The following is a 23,205-nucleotide window of genomic DNA, read 5'->3' as shown; positions in this document are numbered from 1 at the left end:
CCATCGCATCGTATACCATTATACTAAATAAGGGATGCGATGCGATATTGTACAATAAAATATCGCATCGTATGCCATACAATGGCATACGATGCGATCGTATATGATTTTTGATTGTACAAGCACCCTGATGGGTCCTTACAATGTGAAATGGCCCCCCATAGTCAACGCCACCCCCAGGATCAACACCAACCCAAAGCGTGGCGAGGGGCGGCGGTACGCGTCCTCCGACCTTTTCATACCCCCACTATCCACATCGGCGCGGAGTTGATGTTAGATAGTGTGGCGAGCAGGTAGAACAATGGTGGGGATAGAACCCATGACCTCAGTGTTGTGAGGCAGTAATGCTAACCATTACACTATCCATACACAGGAGATAGGCGCACAGGAGATGGGGATGGGTAGAAAGGGCACATCAGATGGGACAGGGAGACGGGGCACAGGAGATGGGACAGGGAGACGGGGGCACAGATGATGAGGAAAGAGTAGTGGGTGCGGTATGGTGCTCCGACAGGGGAGCGAGCGCCACAAAGCCCCTTACGGGCTCACTGCGCTTGCCATGCTGCGGCTCGGTGGCTCTCTACACTTGCCACATGTTTTATTCTCTCTCTTTGGGGGTCGTGGACCCCCACAAGGGAGAATGGCCCCTGTGTGTCAGGATCCCCCCTGTCGGAGCACCGGCAGTTGGGATTCTGACGTTGGGATACTGACTGTCGGGATCCCCCCCTGTCGGAGCGTCATTTGGCACCCAGAGAGCATAGACCAGGGAACTACCATTGCTGGTAAAGACTTGCAGACTGTCACAGAATATAAGGACGACATGTATAGACTGGGGGAGGGGGAGTTCTACTGTTATCACTTAGATAGATACACACACACACACACACACAGAAACTGGTGAGCAGGGTGCTTCGACACACCTGGCTGGGCTGAGAGAGGTGACAGATACCTGGAGATAGAAGGAAGGAGGGGGAGAGGGAAGGAAGGAGGAGAGGGTATTTGGGAGGTGGCAGAGCAGCGTGGAGAACAGACCAGTGGCACACAGCAGCAGACACTGGCATAGGATGGGTGGGGGGGATGAGGGCAGCAGCAATAACCCATCAGAGAACACAGCGAGAGGGGGATGACACTGGAGGTGTAAGAAGTCTATGAAGACTCTGCCAGCCTGACACTCAGACATGCCGGGGCACAATGGCAGAGCGATGGGCACCCTGCTGAGCCTGTGACCACCTGTCCCACTGCCAGGGCTTCCAAGGGGCATGCATCGCACAGCACTCTCAGAGGTCTGATCCGCACCCTGCTCACCATGAGACTTCTGTCTCTGCTCAGCTGCTGTCTCTTCTTCCTTCCAGGTGAGTGTCTCATTGTGTTATATCCCAGCCGAGATTACTGCTGGGACAGGGCTGGGGACATTTACTGACAGCTTGTGTCAGTAAGAGATTGTGTAATATGTCCATCACAGAACATGTACTGTATGTGCTATATCCCAGCCGAGATTACTGCTGGGACAGGGCTGGGGACATTTACTGACAGCTTGTGTCAGTAAGAGATTGTGTAATATGTCCATCACAGAACATGTACTGTATGTGCTATATCCCAGCCGAGATTACTGCTGGGACAGGGCTGGGGACATTTACTGACAGCTTGTGTCAGTAAGAGATTGTGTAATATGTCCATCACAGAACATGTACTGTATGTGCTATATCCCAGCCGAGATTACTGCTGGGACAGGGCTGGGGACATTTACTGACAGCTTGTGTCAGTAAGAGATTGTGTAATATGTCCATCACAGAACATGTACTGTATGTGCTATATCCCAGCCGAGATTACTGCTGGGACAGGGCTGGGGACATTTACTGACAGCTTGTGTCAGTAAGAGATTGTGTAATATGTCCATCACAGAACATGTACTGTATGTGCTATATCCCAGCCGAGATTACTGCTGGGACAGGGCTGGGGACATTTACTGACAGCTTGTGTCAGTAAGAGATTGTGTAATGTGTCCATCACAGAACATGTACTGTATGTGCTATATCCCAGCCGAGATTACTGCTGGGACAGGGCTGGGGACATTTACTGACAGCTTGTGTCAGTAAGAGATTGTGTAATATGTCCATCACAGAACATGTACTGTATGTGCTATATCCCAGCCGAGATTACTGCTGGGACAGGGCTGGGGACATTTACTGACAGCTTGTGTCAGTAAGAGATTGTGTAATATGTCCATCACAGAACATGTACTGTATGTGCTATATCCCAGCCGAGATTACTGCTGGGACAGGGCTGGGGACATTTACTGACAGCTTGTGTCAGTAAGAGATTGTGTAATGTGTGGCAATGCTGGGGGGATTCTGTACATGAGAACATCTATTAACTTCCGTGTGACTGCGTCTGTATGTGGAGCAGCTTCTTCTTTTACTGACTGCTGGCACATTTACTGACGGCTCCATGCATTGTGGGAGGATTAGGGGGAATGGGCACTTAGGGTGATGACAGAGACAGGCTGTGCAATTAGCATGTGTGTGTCATATGTGTCCACATACATGTCACACGTCTGTTACCCAATGCTGGGGAATAAGCTCTCAGGGAGGTGAAGGGTGGTGCAGGAGAGGAGCTGCCTGTGCCCAGGTCAGGGGCACATGATGGGAGAGGGTAGAGGAGTAATTGGGATAGCAGATACCTCTCACTGCAATGTAATACTGTATGTGTTCGTGATCCAGGGCAGGTTATGTAACCTAAATGGTGGAACGCTGAGAGGAACCTGTGTAATTATGTAACTGATAGTTGTAAGAATGATGTGATATATATATATATATACACAAATGAAAAGGACTGTAGTGGCGTTGGATGTAATCGCAGCGGGTTAATGTGTTTGCCGGCGCTGCGTTTTCCCCGGTGGCGCATGTGTAGTGATCGGCTTCGCCTCAGTTTCTGCATTCCTGGAACGTTGTTTTGCGCGGTCGGATGTATGATGGATTCCTCCAGATCAACGCAAAGAGCAGTTATCCAATTTCTCCGCGCACATGGCGAGCGTGCTTCTGAGATGTATCGCGGGATGACGCCGGGCGTTCCCGTGCAAATTGCCCGGTGATGCGGGTTCGGGGGGCCGGGAGCTGACGTCAGCGGATGTCCACTGCCCGCCCTGTCCTCGCACAAAGCGCCCGCAGATCATAGAGGTGTCTCAGATCTGTGAGTGTTGGAGAAATCATTCGATGGTCACCGAACATCGAATGATTTCTCCCTCCACCCAAGGCGGCCAATGGACAGTTATGCAAATCATCCATTCGCAGGCCTGCGGGAGTTCGGGGGTGGCCCTTGGTGGACTTGAAGGCTGCAAGTCAACCAGAATAAGGGCCATAGACTCAAAAGTACTAACCACTCAGCTATTTCTGTCATGTTACAGGCAGGTTACAGGCTGTGTTTCAAAAATGACAGTTATGAGCCAATAGGTTGGAATTTTACCTCTCGCCACTTTAACCCTTCATTGCATGCTGTTGCGATTTGCTACATACCCAAACATCTCACTATAGAACACTCGGAGCTCAGACAGGCGCCGTTTCGTGTTGTGGACTATTTGCTGCCGAGCGGTTTTCCAAAAGAAATCTTTTATTTTTTGCCTGTGATATTTTTCCTTGTCAGCACAATACACAAGAAGCACGAAAACATTTATAAAATACAATAAATCAGGCCACGAAGGGTTAAGTTTCTTATTGTTCGCATAGGTTTATATTCTGTGTCTGCTCTATTGCCGTGGGAAGGGAGGAGTTAATCTTGGCTCTCCCGGGAGCCCCATGGGGGGGTGCAGCATTAACCCCTTCAGTGCTGGGTGGGGCTCCAGGTGTCCGGGGATTATTATTATTATTATTACCCTTGTGTAGCAGTACTGAGTTATTACAGTATATGCTGGGAATACAGGACCAGGACCCGTGTGCTGGTGCAGGGTTACCATGTCCCCTCCGGGCCACGATTGGGTTAACACCCTTCCGCCAACACCTGTAACAGATCCCACCCTGTGTCAGGTATCTGGGATCCTGCAATCACCCGTACATCTCTGAATTAGTTGTAATTCAATCGAGCGTGGCCTCCATCCTCTCTGCCTGATAATTGCGAGTGTTGTCCTGATCTGTAAGCGAGCGAGGCGATCCGGGGAATGGAAGCCACCACATTAAACTTTCAGCACTGGAAGCTGGGACAGCGCAACGCTCCATCCACCGGAGAGCAGCTCTTACTATGGGCCTGATTCAGAGCCGCTCGTGGGGCTGCATGTGTTCCTAGCCCCGCCCACATGTGTCCCCCCCCCCCAAGCACAGTGCAGAAATCATTTGGTGGACACTTATTATCAGACTAGGTGATTCATTGCGCCCTACGGGCGCTCTTCACACCGGCGTAAGGGGCTACGCCCCTTAATTTGTGAACATTTGTATTGTGAGAAATATGGTTAGAATTGTATGAAAGATGCCCTGTATTGCAGCTTCTGGCAGTGGGTGAGGGTCCAGCGTGGCAGCACAGGAGTACCGGACGGTGGCCCTGAGTCAGTGTCTCCTTCTACTGGGTGGGAGTTAGGGTGCATGAGAGCAGGAGGCTGGGATATGAGGCATGATAGGGGTATGTGGGCAACACAGCGTCAGCGATTACCCAGTGGTGGAAGTTACGGTTCAGGAGAGCAGGAAGCTGGGTAGTGATAGGGGTGTGTGGGCATACGGGGGACTAAAGAGGGTGGTGGACACTGTGCAGCTTCTGCCAGTGGGTGAGGGTCCAGCGTGGCAGCACAGAAATACAGGAGTCAGTGTCTCCTCCGACTGGGTGGGAGTTAGGGTGCATGAGAGCAGAAGGCTGGGCGGTAAAGCATGATAGGGGAATGTGGGCAACACAGGGTGAGCGGGTCTCCACTGGCGGAAGTTACGGGGCAGGAGAACAGGAGGCAGGGCAGTGTCCTCCCACATTGATGGCAAAAGTATTCAACATCGGCCATAAACCATCGATTATTTGAAAATCATTGATGGTCGATGGGCATCCCTAGAACTGGAGGAGGGTGGGGGACAGTATGCAGCTGCAGGCAGTGGGTGAGCGTCTCCTCCCACTGGGAGGGAGTGAGCGTGCATGAGAGCAGGAGGCTGTATAATAGTGGTATGTGGGCAAGACATTGATAAAAGTTGTGGCGCTGGTGCAGAGGGCAGTGGGGAAACCTGCAGTGCGGCAGCCAGGGCCGGATTTCCCACCTAGGGGCGGTACCTGCTTGTGGTGGTACAGGATCCCCCATTGTCACGGGGGTACGTGAAATGCGGGAGCAGGGGCCGCGGTGGTCCGCTGGGGGGTGGAATTGCCGGAAGGGGGTCTGCAAATTGCGGGAGGGGGGGTGGTGTGTGGGGATCCGCGGTTAGCGGGAGGGGGCGGGGGTCCGCAAATCGTGGGCGGGGGCGCGGGGGGGCTTGAATCGTGGGAAGGGGGGTCCGCAAATTGCGGGAGGGGGGTTGTCGGGGTTAGTGAATTGCGGGAGGGGGGGTTGCGGAGGTCCGTTAATTGCGGGAGGGGCGCGTGGGGTGCCGTGAGTCAAGGGGGGGTGGTGCGGGGGTCCGTGAATCACGGGAGGGGTCATGAATCGCAGGAGGGGGGGTCGTGGGGGGGCTGCGAATCGCAGGAGGGGGGGTGTGGGGGGTAGCCGTGAATTGCATGAGGGGGGCGTGAATCAAGGGAGGGTGGCCGCAGGGGGGTGGTGCGGGGGTCCGTGAATCGCGGGAGGGGGCATGAATCGCGGGAGGGGGGGTCGTGGGGGGTTCCGAATCGCAGGAAGGGGGGTATGGGGGGTGCCGTGAATTGCGTGAGGGGGGCATGAATCGCGGGAGGGGGGGTCCCCGAATGTGTGAATTACGGGGCGGTCGCATATCGCGAGAAGTGCCGAGGGGTCCCGCAAATCGCGGGAGGGGGGCGCTACGGGGGGTTCCGTGAATCGCGGGAGGGGGCGGCGCGAATTGCGGGAGGGGGGTCGCAAATCACAGTAGGGGGGGGGGTGCCGTGAATCGCGGGAGGGGGGGTCGCGGGGGGCCCTTTTAATGCCAGGAGGGGGGGTCACAGGGGTCCCGCGAATCGCCGCTACGGGGGGTTTCGTGAATCGCGGGAGGGGGGGTCGTGGGGGGTTTCGAATCGCAGGAAGGGGGGTGTGGGGGGTGCCGTGAATTGCGTGAGGGGGGCATGAATCGCGGGAGGTGGGGTCCCCGAACGTGTGAATTAGGGGGCGGTCGCATATCGCGAGAAGTGCCGAGGGGGCCCGCAAATCGCGGGAGGGGGGCGCTACGGGGGGTTCCGTGAATCGCGGGAGGGGGCGGCGCGAATTGCGGGAGGGGGGTCGCAAATCACAGTAGGGGGGGGGTGCCGTGAATCGCGGGAGGGGGGGTCGCGGGGGGCCCTTTTAATGCCAGGAGGGGGGGTCACAGGGGTCCCGCGAATCGCGGGAGGGGAGGATGCAGGGGTCCTGCGAATCGCGGGAGGGGGCTCGCGGGAGGGAGGGGTCGCTGGGGTCCCGCGATTTGCGGGAGGGTCGTGGGGGTCCCGCGTTTCGCGGGAGGGGGTGGTCGGGTCTGGGACGGATATTAGACAGCACTTACATCGACAGCCATTACATCGACACCATTAGTTCGACAGCTCAATAGGTCGACATGGTTTTAGGTCGACATACCATTAGGTCGACATGTCATTATGTCGACAGCTCATTCGGTCGACAGCTCATTAGGTCGACATGTTTTTAGGTCGACACTGCCATTAGGTCGACAGAGTCTATGTCGACAGTCAAAAGGTCGACATGGGTTTTTTCACTGTTTTTTTGGCCGAAATGTCGACACAGTCGACATGGACATAGTTTGAAGTGTACCGCAGCCGCTCGCTATGCTTCGGGCACGGTGCCTCGCTGCGCTCGGCACACTATTTTATTCTCCCACCATGCCCTAGTGGATAGTAGGGCATGAAATACCGCCTGTCGGCACATGTCGGCTCAATAAACAGTGAAAAAACCCATGTCGACCTTTTGACTGTCGACATAGACACTGTCGACCTAATGGCAGTGTCGACCTAAAAACATGTCGACCTAATGAGCTGTCGACCTAATGAGCTGTCGACATAATGACATGTCGACCTAATGGTATGTCGACCTAAAACCATGTCGACCTATTGAGCTGTCGAACTAATGGTGTCGATGTAATGGCTGTCGATGTAAGTGCTGTCTAACAAAAGTCCGGATACCGGGGTGGTCGCGGGGGTCCCGAGAATCGCGGGAGGGGGGTCGCGGGGGTCCCGCGAATAGTGGGAGGGGGGTCGCGGGGGTCCCGCGATTCGCGGGAGGGGGGGGCGCGGGGGTCCCGTGATTCGCGGGAGGGGGGGTCGCGGGGGGGTCCCGCAAATCGCGGGAGGGGGGGGGGGCGCGGGGGGTCCCGCGAATCACGGGAGGGGGGTCGCGGGGGTCCTGGCAGAGGGTAGGGATGTGCAGGAGTAATGGTGGATGGTGGCTGTGGAGTAATGGTGGATGGTGGGCGTGTACTGTAGCCCTGGCTGGGCGGGGGGAGGTGATGTCAAGGGGGTGGAACGTTAGACACATGAAAGTGAAACTGTTCTACACAGGAACGTTCTCCACAGGGGTTGAGTGACAGATCTGGCTAAATATATAAGAGATGATTTCTCCACCTGTCCCTGCTTCCGCGACTGCAACATCATGCACCTGCCCTAGCAGCCAAAGCAATGCCTCCGCCTTTCTATGGGCGCATTCACCAATTCTGTGTGCACGCATGTGAAATGCAGGGCTCCATGCCGGCACATCAGGCTGCAAGCACCTTTACAGCCTTATGGTAAATGTGCATGCACAGTTGGCCCACAATTGGATAGGGGCCAAACTCGGAGCTGTGCGAAAGGGTCTGAATCAGTCCCTATTATACTGCTCATTTGTGTCCTGAGAGCTCACATAATAAATTGAGGGAGATGTACCCACTGTACCCCATAACTAACATCTCTTATACCAGAACTTGTATACTGAGTGTGGCTGAGTCTGTATACGGAGCAGAACAGAACTTGTATACTGCGTGTGACTGAGTCTGTATACAGAGCAGAACAGAACATGTATACTGTGTGTGACTGTGTCTGTATACAGAGCAGAACAGAACTTGTATACTGAGTGTGACTGAGTCTGTATACGGAGCAGAACAGAACTTGTATACTGAGTGTGACTGTGTCTGTAAACGGAGCAGAACAGAACTTGTATACTGCGTGTGACTGAGTCTGTATACAGAGCAGAACAGAACATGTATACTGTGTGTGACTGTATCTGTATACAGAGCAGAACAGAACTTGTATACTGAGTGTGACTGAGTCTGTATACGGAGCAGAACAGAACTTGTATACTGAGTGTGACTGTGTCTGTATACGGAGCAGAACAGAACTTGTATACTGAGTGTGACTGTGTCTGTATACGGAGCAGAACAGAACTTGTATACTGCGTGTGACTGAGTCTGTATACAGAGCAGAACAGAACATGTATACTGTGTGTGACTGTATCTGCATACAGAACAGAATTTGTATACTGTGTGTGACTTTGTATACGGAGCAGAACAGAACTTGTATACTGTGTGTGACTGTGTCTGTATACAGAACAGAACAGAACTTGTATACTGTGTGTGACTGTATCTGCATACAGAATATGATTTGTATACTGCCTGTTGCTGTGTCTGTATACAGAGCAGAAAAGACCTTGTATACTGTGTGGCTGAGTCTGTATATGGAGAACAGAACTTGTATACTGTGTGTGACTGAGTCTGTATACGGAGCAGAACAGAACTTGTATACTGTGTGTGACTGTGTCTGTATACGGAGCAGAACTTGTATACTGTGTGTGACTGTCTGTATACGGAGCAGAACTTGTATACTGTGTGTGACTGAGGCTGTATACAGGCTGAACAGAACTTGTGTACTGCGTGTGACTGAGTCTGTATATGGAGCAGAACAGAACTTGTATACTGTGTGTGAAAGGCTGTATATGGAGCAGAACAGTACTTGTATACTGTGTGTGACTGAAGCTGTATACGGAGCAGAACAGAACTTGTATACTGTGTGTGACTGAGGCTGTATATGAAGCAGAACAGAACTTGTATACTGTGTGTGACTAAGGCTGTATATGGAGCAGAACAGAACTTGTATACTGTGTGTGACTGAGTCTGTATTCGGAACAGAACTTGTATGCAGAGCAGAACTTGTATACTGTGTGTGACTGTGTCTGTATACAGAGCAGAACAGAACTTGTATACTGCCAGTTACTGTGTCTGTATACAGTGCAGAACTTGTATACTGTGTGTGACTGAGTCTGTATACGGAGTAGAACAGAACCTGTACACTGTGTGTGACTGTGTCTGTATACAGAACAGAACTTGTATACTGCATGTGACTGATTGTCGAAACGGATCAGAACAGAACTTGCATACTGCATGTGACTGTTTCTGTATACGGAGCAGAACAGAACCTGTATACTGCATGTGATTGAGTCTGTATACGGAGCAGAACAGAACTTGTATACTGTGTGTGACTGTGTCTGTATACGGAACGGAACTTGTATACTGCATGTGACTGAGTCTGTATACGGAGCAGAACAGAACTTGTATACTGTGTGTGACTGTTTCTGTATACGGAGCAAAACACAACTTGTATACTGAATGTGACAGAGTCTATATATGGAGCAGAACAGAACTTGTGTACTGTGTGTGACTGTGTCTGTATATGGAGCAGAACAGAAATTGTATACTGTGTGTGACTGATTCTCTAAACGGAGCAGAATAGAACTTGTATACTGCATGTGACTGAGTCTATATACGGAGCAGAACAGAATTTGTATACTGTGTGTGACTGAGGCTGTATACAGGCAGAACAGAACTTGTATACTGCGTGTGACTGATTCTCTAAAGGGAGCAGAACAGAACTTGTATACTGCATGTGACTGAGTCTATATACGGAGCAGAACAGAATTTGTATACTGTGTGTGACTGTGTCTGTATACAGAGCAGAACAGAACTTGTATACTGCCTATTACTGTGTCTGTATACAGTGCAGAACTTGTATACTGTGTGGGACTGAGTCTGTATACGGAGTAGAACAGAACCTGTACACTGTGTGTGACTGTGTCTGTATACAGAACAGAACTTGTATACTGCATGTGACTGAGTCTGTATGCAGAGCAGAACAGAACCTGTATACTGCATGTGACCGAGTCTGTATACGGAGCAGAACAGAACTTGTATACTATGTGTGACTGTGTCTGTATACGGAACAGAACTTGTATACTGCATGTGACTGAGTCTGTACACGGAGCAGAACAGAACTTGTATACTATGTGTGACTGTGTCTGTATACGGAACAGAACTTGTATACTGCATGTGACTGAGTCTGTATACGGAGCAGAACAGAACCTGTATACTGCATGTGACCGAGTCTGTATACGGAGCAGAACAGAACTTGTATACTATGTGTGACTGTGTCTGTATACGGAACAGAACTTGTATACTGCATGTGACTGAGTCTGTATACGGAGCAGAACAGAACTTGTATACTATGTGTGACTGTGTCTGTATACGGAACAGAACTTGTATACTGTATGTGACTGAGTCTGTATACGGAGCAGAACAGAACTTGTATACTGCGTGTGAATGATTCTCTAAACGGAGCAGAACAGAACTTGTATACTGCATGTGTCTGAGTCTATATACGGAGCAGAACAGAACTTGTGTACTGTGTGTGACTGTGTCTGTATATGGAGCATAACAGAACTTGTATACTGCATGTATACGGAGCAGAACTTATATACTGGGTTTGACTGAGTCTGTATATGGAACAGAACTTGTATACTGTGTGTGGCTGAATCTGTACAGAGAGCAGAACAGAAATTGTATACTGTGTGTGACCGTGTCTGTATACAGAGCAGGACAGAACTTGTATACTGCATGTGACTTTGTCTGTATACAGAGCAGAACAGAACTTATATACTGTGTGTGGCTGAGTCTGTATATGGAGAACAGATCTTGTATACTGTGTGTGACTGTGTCTGTATAGAGAGCAGAACAGAAATTGTATACTGTGTGTGACTGTTATTATACAGAGCAGAACAGAACTTGTATACTGCATGTGAATGAGTCTGTATACAGAGCAGAACAGAACTTGTATACTGTGTGTGACTGAGGCTGTATATGGAGCAGAACAGAACATGTATACTGTGTGTGACTGAGGCTGTATACAGAGCAGAACAGAACTTGTATACTGTGTGTGACGGAGGCTGTATATGGAGCAGAACAGAACTTGTATACTGTGTGTGACTGAGTCTGTATATGGAGCAGAACAGAACTTGTATACTGTGTGTGAATGAGTCTGTATACGGAACAGAACTTGTTTACGAAGCAGAACTTGTATACAGTGTGTGACTGTGTCTGTATACAGAGCAGAACAGAACTTGTATACTGTGTGTTACTGTGTCTGTATACAGAGCAGAAGAGAACTTGTATACTGTGTGTGACTTAGTCTGTATACGGAGTAGAACAGAACTTGTATACTGTGTGTGACTGTGTCTGTATACAGAACAGAACTTGTATACTGCATGTGACTGAGTCTGTATACGGAGCAGAACAGAACTTGTATACTGCGTGTGACTGATTCTCTAAACGGAGCAGAACAGAACGTGTATACTGCATGTGACTGTTTCTGTATACGGAGCAGAACAGAACTTGTATACTGCATATGACTGAGTCTGTATATGGGGCAGAACAGAACCTGTATACTGCATGTGACCGAGTCTGTATACGGAGCAGAACAGAACTTGTATACTATGTGTGACTGTGTCTGTATACGGAACAGAACTTGTATACTGCATGTGACTGAGTCTGTATACGGAGCAGAACAGAACTTGTATACTATGTGTGACTGTGTCTGTATACGGAACAGAACTTGTATACTGTATGTGACTGAGTCTGTATACGGAGCAGAACAGAACTTGTATACTGCGTGTGAATGATTCTCTAAACGGAGCAGAACAGAACTTGTATACTGCATGTGTCTGAGTCTATATACGGAGCAGAACAGAACTTGTGTACTGTGTGTGACTGTGTCTGTATATGGAGCATAACAGAACTTGTATACTGCATGTATACGGAGCAGAACTTATATACTGGGTTTGACTGAGTCTGTATATGGAACAGAACTTGTATACTGTGTGTGGCTGAATCTGTACAGAGAGCAGAACAGAAATTGTATACTGTGTGTGACCGTGTCTGTATACAGAGCAGGACAGAACTTGTATACTGCATGTGACTTTGTCTGTATACAGAGCAGAACAGAACTTATATACTGTGTGTGGCTGAGTCTGTATATGGAGAACAGATCTTGTATACTGTGTGTGACTGTGTCTGTATAGAGAGCAGAACAGAAATTGTATACTGTGTGTGACTGTTATTATACAGAGCAGAACAGAACTTGTATACTGCATGTGACTGAGTCTGTATACAGAGCAGAACAGAACTTGTATACTGTGTGTGACTGAGGCTGTATATGGAGCAGAACAGAACATGTATACTGTGTGTGACTGAGGCTGTATACAGAGCAGAACAGAACTTGTATACTGTGTGTGACTGAGGCTGTATATGGAGCAGAACAGAACTTGTATACTGTGTGTGACTGAGTCTGTATATGGAGCAGAACAGAACTTGTATACTGTGTGTGAATGAGTCTGTATACGGAACAGAACTTGTTTACGAAGCAGAACTTGTATACAGTGTGTGACTGTGTCTGTATACAGAGCAGAACAGAACTTGTATACTGTGTGTTACTGTGTCTGTATACAGAGCAGAAGAGAACTTGTATACTGTGTGTGACTTAGTCTGTATACGGAGTAGAACAGAACTTGTATACTGTGTGTGACTGTGTCTGTATACAGAACAGAACTTGTATACTGCATGTGACTGAGTCTGTATACGGAGCAGAACAGAACTTGTATACTGCGTGTGACTGATTCTCTAAACGGAGCAGAACAGAACGTGTATACTGCATGTGACTGTTTCTGTATACGGAGCAGAACAGAACTTGTATACTGCATATGACTGAGTCTGTATATGGAGCAGAACAGAACTTATATACTGTGTGTGACTGAGTCTGTATATGGAGAACAGAACTTGTATACTGTGTGTGGCTGTGTCTGTTTATGGAGCAGAACAGAACTTGTATACTGTGTGTGACTGAAGCTGTATACGGAGCAGAACATAACTTGTATACTGTGTGTATATGGAGCAGAATTTATATACTTTGTGTGACTGAGTCTGTATATGGAACAGACCAGAACTTGTATATTGTGTGTGGCTGAATCTGTACAGAGAGCAGAACAGAACTTGTATACTGTGTGTGACTGTGTCTGTATAGAGAGCAGAACAGAAATTGTATACTGTGTGTGACTGTGTCTGTATGCAGAACAGAACTTGTATACTGCAAGTGACTGTGTCTGTATACGGAGCAGAACAGAACTTATATACTGTGTGTGACTGAGTCTGTATACGGAGCAGAACAGAACTTGTATACTGCGTGTGACTGTGTCTGTATACAGAGCAGATCAGAAGTTATATACTGTGTGGCTGAGTCTGTATATGGTGAACAGAACTTGTATACTGTGTGTGACCGAGTCTGTATACGGAGCAGTTATGGAAGTTTGTGTGGTCTTGCGCTTTAAGTTTAAGCAGCTCCTGTATTTTTAGTTATAGAATTCGTTGGGGGGAATTCGTTGGGGGGGGGGGGGGGGGGGGGGGTGAGGAGCGCTATTGGTTTTACTATGCAAATTATGTTAGTTATAGGCTTTGAAATCTGAAAATAATGGTGGGTGGGGAAACTTGCGCTTGGAAGCCCTCACAGCCCACAGAGACCAAAGCAGCCAGGACAAGATCAAAAGGAGCATAGGGTAAGATAGGGATAGTACCACCGGACTGACTTATTTTTACAAAACTCAAAACTCCTTCACTGAAAGGGTGTAAACATTGGCACTAACCTAAGTTTTTTTTCCCACAGGTATCACTAATATATTTTCATTATATACTTTTATTTCCATAATTTATACTCATAATTTTAAACTGCAAAGCTCAAATATTTATAAACAAGTTTCCCCACCCACCATTATTTTCAGATTTCAAAGCCTATAACTAACATAATTTGCATAGTAAAACCAATAGCGCTCCTCCCCCCCCCCAACGAATTGTATACGGAGCAGAACAGAACTTGTATACTGTGTGTGACCTTGTCAGTATACAGAGCAGAACAGAACTTGTATACTGCATGTGACTGAGGGGGTTATTCTGGTTTGGGCGGCTGGGCCGTAAGCGTACGTTCGTGGATTTTTTTTGATCTGCGCATGCGTACTCCTCTTTCCGTGCAAAAAAACCTGTCTGCAAAAGTACGGTCATTGTGGGCGGCATATGGGCGTGTTGAGGGGAGCGGCCGAAATAATGAGGGAAACTGAGGCGTACACGGGGGTGTGCACAAAAATGTACGAGGCTACTACCGCTCGATCGGCGAAAGCACCGTGCATTTCGGACACAAAACAGGCGCTGATTACTACTCAAACACATCCACCTGAATGTAATAAGCAATGCTGCAGCCTGTTAATTCAAAACCATTATTTCACTACCTGCAAGCCACACACAGCACTCAAACACATTGGAAGCTTATCTTTCTACACTTCTCTACATGTAAAGGTTGGTTTAATTTAAGGTAAGAATCATTTTAAGACCTGCTTATATATGTCAAGGTAGGTATTTGTTAAACATTTATACACATTCACTACGTGTTTTCATATACTTTACACAGTAGCACACTCAATCTACACAAGTCGACATGTGTCAACGTGTTCACTCTAATACAAACATAGTTTTTGTATTTATGATAAAAATACATAAACCACATCTAAGAGCTACAAGGATGTTTCAGCAATGTTCTAAGCCCATGGCCACTATTTTGCACACAATCTTTGTATTGTACCCAAAATACAGAACTGTACCACTATCTGATCTGCTATGAATTGGATTTTACTACACTCTGGATGTAAGATGCCACCAATCACATTATTGCAATCACATCTGTCTAACAAAGGATTCCTACATCTGCTTATGACACTGAGAACTCATATATGTTACAATATGTAAACATGTTTGTTCACAAGCAATTTTATCATGTTTGGTCGACTCACACATCTTTAACATACCTGTACCAAGACCTGACTGGTTTATTATGGAGGACACATATGCATTCCTACACAAATGTCCCTTTTGCCCCTTGTTTGCCTACCTCACCCACTCCATGAGGAAATCATTGTTCTGGACCTGCTTTTACCTACTAATGTAGGAGCTACCTCACCTGCACACAAACTGCTTTCTCACCTATTAAGTTGCTCTGCAAAAGTTGGATAGGAACATGGAAATGGCCATGGAGAGGGTTACACATGGGAAACTTCTACAACACTTCAACAAATGCACAAAAATACCCTGGTCAGTAAGTACACATAAATGTATTATTTGTTTCACACAAGAAATTACACATACAACAATTGTTTTGTAATGGTGAAATAAAATGTATTTGCTGTTCAGCATCACAGCTTATTAGAAACTTTAATTTCATAAATAAAATTAAAATATGAAATATTTACATAAATAACAATCAGCCAGAACAAGAGGTTGCATATATCCAAACATGTGTTACCCAGCAACTGCAATGGTGAAAGAAATGTGGACACCAGAATACGACCTGCAACAACCAGGGAGAATACTAAGCATGATACACACCACCAAAAATAAAACCTGCATTTCAAGAGGTCAAAATAAGAACTTTACTGCCCATGGCACGAAAATGGATCGATGGCCAACTCAGGAAGTGGATCCACAGTGCAAATTAAAAATTTGGGGTCCAATCACAGAGGAAGTGAGCCAGGTGTCATTATTTTGGCCCTTTTTTCCCCTTTTTGGATGGGGCCTTGGAGACAGGGGCCTTTGGGACTGAAGGCTTGCGCAGTCTTGGGCCAGTGGACAGAGGAGGGTCAGCAGAGGTGGTAGCTTGTGGAGGGGCAGCAGATGGGGGGTTGTCCCTTTGGGAACTGGCGGTGGTGAGCAGCTCCGCCAGAATGTCATTCTGGCGTTTGAAGGCCTCAAACTGCTGCGTGTTGGTCTCCTTCCAAATCCCCATGAACTCCACAAACTGCTGCTGACGGTCTGCAGCTTGCACCCCATGCTGCTCGATCCTGTCCAGCATCTCCAGCAACCTGCCATCATATGAGGCCAGTGGATGGGTGTGGCGTATTGGTGGAGGCTGGACCACTTGCTCCACTTGTGGCTCTGAAGAGGAAGATGCTGCTGGTTCATCAGGTGCTTCTGCTTCTTCTAGGATCAAAATTGAAACCAATGTCACCATCACATACACAATCAATCTCTCTTACAACAAACAATGCATTACTGTGACTTACCATCAAAAGCAGCAGCAAAGACCTCCACCGGGAGCTCACTATCCATATTGGATATCACCCTGACCTCGCCCACATCAATCACATCCAACAAGTCCTGCTCCAGGGGGGTATATTCCAAACTGGATGGCATAGGCCCCCTCCCGGTGGACATGCTGTGGTTGTACCGGTCAGTCATCTTCCTCTTCAGTCCAGTTTTGAAGTCTGACCACCTACAAATTTATTCAAAAATAAATCACCATGAGATATGTGCACCACTGTGCTAGTGAACATCATTACTACGTTACATTTCCTAGTGTGGGTGATCTTATGTTTTTAATGCATATGTTTCCCACACACACATTAATGTCTCCATTATGAGGCATTTCAGTGTCTCATCTCATTCATTAGGCCACTAAATGCACATACATATCTCACTATGGGCGGTATTCAATGAGCCTGATTCGCCATGTTTTTATGGCGAATTTGTGCTGTTTGGCGAATTTTTGACAAAAACTGTGAATCACCCTATTCAATGACCAGATGGCGAATACATTTGAAGGTTTTTTTCGCCATGATTCACCGAGTAGCAATCGCTATCTTTTTATGGAGAAGTGGAATGTGAACTTTTAAAATAAAGTGTTTTGTTTTTTACATTTGGTGTCAAAAAATCTGGAATTTTATTCTGAGGAGGGGCATGCTATTTTAGCACATGAATATATATTTAATTTAAAAAAATATATATATATATTTTTTTACACAGCAGCCAGCAGGGGGCGCCGGAGCCGAGCCGCTCATTACATATTCATATTCATATATTCACTGCACCCGATCGTTCCGATCAGGTATAGTGAATATACGGTCCCCTGCTGGCACCCCCGGGGGGCAGCCTGTGCTGCCTGGCACCCGGGGAGCCCACCTCCCCCCCACAAACGTTCTGGGGCAGGCAGAGAGACTTCCATCTCTCTGCCTGGCACCGTCCTCAGGCTCCCTGCGGCATTCGCCGCAGGAGCTCATATTCACCAGTCAGGGGCAGCGAGCCCCTGACACGTTGAATACCGGAGCCGGCGAGGCTCCGGAACGTGGCGAATGCGCAGCGAATCCTAAAAAGGATTCGCTGCACCTCGCAGGTATTCTCATTGAATACCGCCCTATGCAAAAATGACAGCAGCCATGGGCAAATTATCCACCTCCACCTGTTGTGAAAATACACATCCCACCATAGCTTGACAGTGTTGATAATATGGATTAATTTAACTATGGGAAGGCATGCTGGGATGTGTAGTTTCTCAACAGCTACATGTGCACAGTTTGGACATTCTTGTTTCAGTAGCATCATATGGAACATGTTACTACAACTCTTTTTCAACAACACACTTTCTGTTGTCCCATCAAATACTTCACAGGAGCAGAACTGTGCCCATAACCTCACATCACACCAAGGGTGCATGTTTCATATATAATTGTGGGTTATTAGACATGGTTGTGTTCACATGTGTGATTGAAGTGTAGCACTATCTACAAACACACCTTTCTATTATTCTCAAAACATACATGTAACATATGTACACACATATGACATTATCAGGGGGACAAACACACTTGCCTTTTCTTCACTGATAGCCAATCTCTGACCACTGTTGACACCTAGTTCACTTCCTCTGTGATTTTCTCCCAAATCTTTCGCCTTGCACTGGCACCCGGCTTCCTGATAGCCAATTCTATTCATTCTCGTGCTCTGGGCACTAAAATTCTCATCTCTGCCTCTTGAAATGCAGGGTTTCTCTTTTTGGTGGTGGTATCCTGCTCAGTACTCGGCCTAGATGTTGCAGGTCATTTTCTGGTGGCCCCAGTTCTCTCACCATGCAGCTGCTGGGTCACACCTGTTTGGAGAGATGCAACCTCTTGTTCTGGCTGGTTGCTTGGCCCTTGTGGAGCTGGTGGCGTTGTTAGTGAGGGGCCCCCTTGCTCTTGGGCCCTCCTTGTCCTCTCCTGCTCCCTCTGCCTCAACCTTTCAAGCAGGGATTCTGCTCTTGCTCTCTGTAGAGCGTCCTCAGCTGCGGAATCATCTGAGCTAGACATGTTTGCAGCAATTCTGGCCTGCATCTGACTGTATATTTATATGGTAATCTCCCGCCATGAACAAGGGGGCATATATTTTTCCCCGCAATGTAGTAGCTAATTTACGCCGATATTTCCCGCCGATAATTCCCGCTTAAATTACGCAGGTCTCAACGCACCTGAGCATTCACCTGTACATGCACATACACAGGTTGTTGACCATTGTGTGCTACATGGTTAAATGTGTGCACATGTCACTCCAATGATGAGTGTTTTCAGGTGGTCTCTGTTGGAGTTTGTGTATGCTTTCTTAAACAAATTTAAAAACATACCAACGTTACAATGCTTTCCTTACATTTGTTATGAGTATTAATTTGTCATACACCAACATGTTGTATGTGCCTTGTTATCAGCGTATGTATTAGTAGATGGTTGCGTGTATAATTTTTCGCACACTGTATATACAGTACGTCTCTCTACATTGAAAGCATAATGCAAAAGTTTTTATTCGCATACATATTGTTAATGTAAGATGGATTAATAAAGTTAAAAATAAAAAAAATAGGTTTTAGACCAATCAGCAACCACCAAAAGTTATATATGTACCTGCAATTAATAACTGCGCCATTGCCAATATGTCTTCAGCAAGGGCTAACCCCCTTTCCACTGCGGAGCTGCTGGCGTTGGTCCAAGTCATGTACTGGGGCCCCATATGTGTCCAATGCTAAGAAGCGGCGGGCGTATAACCCTGCCCACCGCTTAATCTACGCCCGGACCCACGTCAGAGAAGCCTGGGGCAGGTGGAGAGGCGCTGGTCGGACCTGCGCTGCCGGCAGCCAGTGCTTCTATGCACACTTCGGCGGCATATTAGCCGATGTAAGTATATATTTTTTCTCAAATATGTATGAGTTTTTTAGCAATGGTTTCAGGAATTACTTTTAATATGTGGGTGTATGTGGGTGTATAGGGGTGTATATGGATAAGTTTGGATTTTGTGTGTAGCGGATCTTAAAATTTTCATGGGAAATTTTAAATATAAATGTAAATGTATCATTTATATTTATATGACCATGACTAATGTAATTTTTTCTTTCACTTATTTTCATGAAACACAACATTCAATATCGATACCATCAACATGAACATTTCAGCACACGCAAGGGCACGCATGAGGGCCAGAGAGGAGGCCCAGCTGCAGGAGGAGGATTTAGTGGAGACCACCTTGGGGCCTGCTGGTACCCACACCATCTCCCCCTCCACTTCCACCAGCCAGTCTCCCACCCCCAGCCAGGCATCTTCCGCCAGCCACTCACCCACCCCCAGCCAGGCATCTGCCGCCAGCCACTCACCCACCCCCAGCCACTCACCCACCCCTAGCCAGGCATCTGCCGCCAGCCACTCACCCACCCCCAGCCAGGCATCTGCCGCCAGCCAGGCATCTGCCGCCAGCCAGGCATCTGCCACCAGCCAGTCAGCTGCTACTGGACACCCATCCAGTGAAGAACAGGATGGCAGAAGTAGCCGTAAGTAAACAATGTGCCAAATGTTTACATAAACATTTCTACACATAAACATTTACAACACCCACATATGTGTATCCAACATCATCATTAGTTGCAACATATCAATGCAGTGAGAGCCATAGCTGTGGCCTGGCCTCCTCCAGGAACAAGGGTCCCCTTGGTGTATTTTCAGAGTAGTAGTAGTAGTACGTTTATTTATAAGGCGCCGAAAAGTGTCTGCAGCGCCGTACATAGCAAACAAAAAACAAATGACAAGGTAACGTACAGGGTGTGTTGAAAAATACAGTATAAATAGGGGTATAGCTGGTAGAAATAAAATCAGCATCAGTTCTGAAGTAGGTGTGGAAATTGTCGAGGAGACTGAAGATGAAGTAGAGGAAGGGAAGAACAGGACAGGAGGACAGGTGAGGTAAAGAGGTAGGGTGAGTACGTGAGGCAGGAGGACCCTACTCATAAGAGTTAACATACTAAAAATAGGTGGGTGGACGAACGAAAAACAACAGGATAAGTAGGAACGGAGAGAGAGCCTTGTAGGTGGTGGTGAGGAGTTTAAAGAGAACTCGGAAAGGAATGGGGAGCCAGTGAAGAGATAGACAGAGGGGGGAGGCGGAGGTAGAGCGGCGGGAGAGGAAGATGAGCCTAGCGGCAGCGTTAAGAATGGTTTGGAGAGGTGCGAGGCGGGTGAGAGGTAGCCCAGAGAGAAGGATGTTGCAGTAGATAGATTAGGGTATCATCAGCATAAAGGTGGTAATGAAAACCATAGGAGCTGATGAGGGTGCCCAGAGAGGTGATGTAGAGGGAGAAGAGGAGAGGGCCAAGGACTGACCCTTGGGGAACACCGACTGGCTGCGGGGTAGTAGGAGAGGAGGAGCTCGGAGTGAAGATGTAGAAGGAGCGATCGGAGAGGTATGAGGTGAACCAGGAGAAGACCGTGCCAGTGATGCCAAAGGAGCGGAGGGTGTTGAGCAGGAGAGGGTGGTCAACAGTGTCAAAGGCAGCCGACAGATCAAGCTGGATGAGGATAGAGAAGAGGCCTTTGGATTTAGCCGATAGTAAATCGTTTCAGTGGAATGTAAAGGGCGGAACCCGGATTGGAGGGGGTCTAGAATGGAGTTAGCAGTAAGAGTGTTGCCACGCCTCACCCCTTGAGTATTTGACATAACAGTACATCCAATGACATATCCTACAGTAGTGGTGTTGAAGTTATGTGGGCCCAGCTGTTGTGTAACTACACTTCCCAGCATGATGTGCAACATAAATTTATAGATTGTTTTGTTCATAGTGTGTGAGGCCATGCGGATGCATGCTTTACAAACACAGCTGTAGGCCTATAATTTGTACAGCAATGTCCTACATTTAAAATAGTAAGAAGTGCTTAAGCCACAACCATGTCATTACCCTTAAATAGCACAGCCTAATTGTGAGGTTAGAGGTGAGTCCCCAGCACAAACCTCCCAATTGGAATACAGCATACATTCATCCAAAAAGGAGGAATTTATTTCATGTTATGTAATATGTACAGTATGTGTGTGTAAACATATTAGTATTTAGTACTGTGTTTACAGCAGATCCATCTTCAATGTAGTTGAAAAATGTATGTGGCCTTCACACTTAACACACAACTTGGTATTATGTTAAAATACAACTAACATTTGTGTATATTATATATATATATATATATATTTTTTTTTTTTTCCCCTTCACTACAGACACTGAACAGCACCAGGGTGAGGTGGACCGGATAATGAGGGAAATCTTCCTGACCCTCCTATATCTATATATTCTTTTTGGCCAACTGGAGGCCCTCATTTAATGTTTTTTTCAAGTTTTAAATTTTTGTTAAAAAAAATAAAAGTTCATGTTCAGTTAGAAGTTGCCTGTGTTGTTACTCATAAATATGTTAGAGGGCGTGTAAGGGCAGGTACATACAGATGTGAAACGTCAGTTATATTTGTAATTTGAGGTGAGGGGTAACGATTGCTGTGTGAATGTGTGTGTTTTTGAGTTAAATAACACATAGTGAAAATGCATGAATGTTTAATGTTGTTAGATTAAAACATCACACATAACATTGGGGCAGGTATACATATTAAAAAATCGCATCAAACTAATTATGGACATAATTTAGTACATACACACAAACAACACCATGACTTTATTTAAAAGTAACAGCAATGTGTGGACACATAGATAGTGAATAAAATGCCACATTAGAACATAATAAATATACATGTAAGGAGGGTTAAAATGTATTTTTATTAGAGTGTTCATAAAGGTAGACAATTGAGGTAATAGAAAACAATAATTTAATAACAATTACAATATATCATTTAATTGCCTTAATCATAGTTGAAAGGCTAGATTATGAGGGCCATATATGTGAAGGGTATGCCAGCGTGCACGGACGTACGCTAACTCTCACGATCGGTGACATACGCTGAGTTTTCCATTGAAAACAGGCGAGACCCGTCCGTGCACGGTGGCCAACGCTCAGATAGCCGCAAGATGTCAGTGTGAAAACGGACGAAAGCCATCCGTATACGGTGTAGTACGCTCTGTTGTACGCCAGTTATCGGTGTCTAGGAGGAGATCCGTCCGTGTACGGTGGCGTACGCTCAAGTATACGCCACTCCCCTTTGTCGGTGTTTGTGTCCGTCCGTATGCGGACGTTTTGTGGGTGGACTTTCGCTCACCGTCCGCGTAGGGGAAACGTACGCTGATACGGAATGTGCGTACGTTTGGCCGCCTGAACCAGAATAAGGTCCTGAGTCTGTATACAGAGCAGAACAGAACTTGTATACTGCAAGTGACTGTGTCTGTATACGGAGCAGAACAGAACTTATATACTGTGTGTGACTGTGTCTGCATATGGAGAACAGAACTTGTATACTGTGTGTGACTGAGTCTGTATATGGAGCAGAACAGAACTTGTATAATGTGTGTGACTGTGGCTGTATATGGACCAGAACAGAACTTGTATACTGTGTGTGACTGTGTCTGTATACGGAGCAGAACAGAACATGTATACTGTGTGTGACTGTGTCTGTATACGGAGCAGAACAGAACTTGTATACTGTGTGTGACTGAGTCTGTATATGGAACAGACCAGAACTTGTATACTGTGTGTGGCTGAATCTGTATAGAGAG

At 47.1% G+C, this 23,205-nt stretch overlaps 1 protein-coding gene across 1 annotated transcript in view; it reads left to right on the top strand.

Moving 5' to 3' along the window:
- The first annotated feature begins 824 nt into the window (after positions 1 to 824).
- Positions 825 to 23,205, top strand: part of LOC146058317 (neuronal acetylcholine receptor subunit alpha-10-like) — a 67,255-nt gene continuing 44,874 nt past the window's right edge. The window contains exon 1 of the mRNA XM_083170575.1: positions 825 to 1,352. Within this exon, the coding sequence (XP_083026701.1) occupies positions 1,307 to 1,352 (46 nt within the window). The 5' untranslated portion in view covers positions 825 to 1,306. The remainder of the gene's footprint in view (positions 1,353 to 23,205) is intronic.

This window comes from Crinia signifera, chromosome 2 (assembly GCF_055691185.1).
Source record: "Crinia signifera chromosome 2, ASM5569118v1, whole genome shotgun sequence".
Lineage (NCBI taxonomy): Eukaryota > Metazoa > Chordata > Amphibia > Anura > Myobatrachidae > Crinia > Crinia signifera.
The sequence above is the reverse complement of the archived record's forward strand: the minus strand, read 5'-3'. Positions and strand labels throughout refer to the sequence as shown.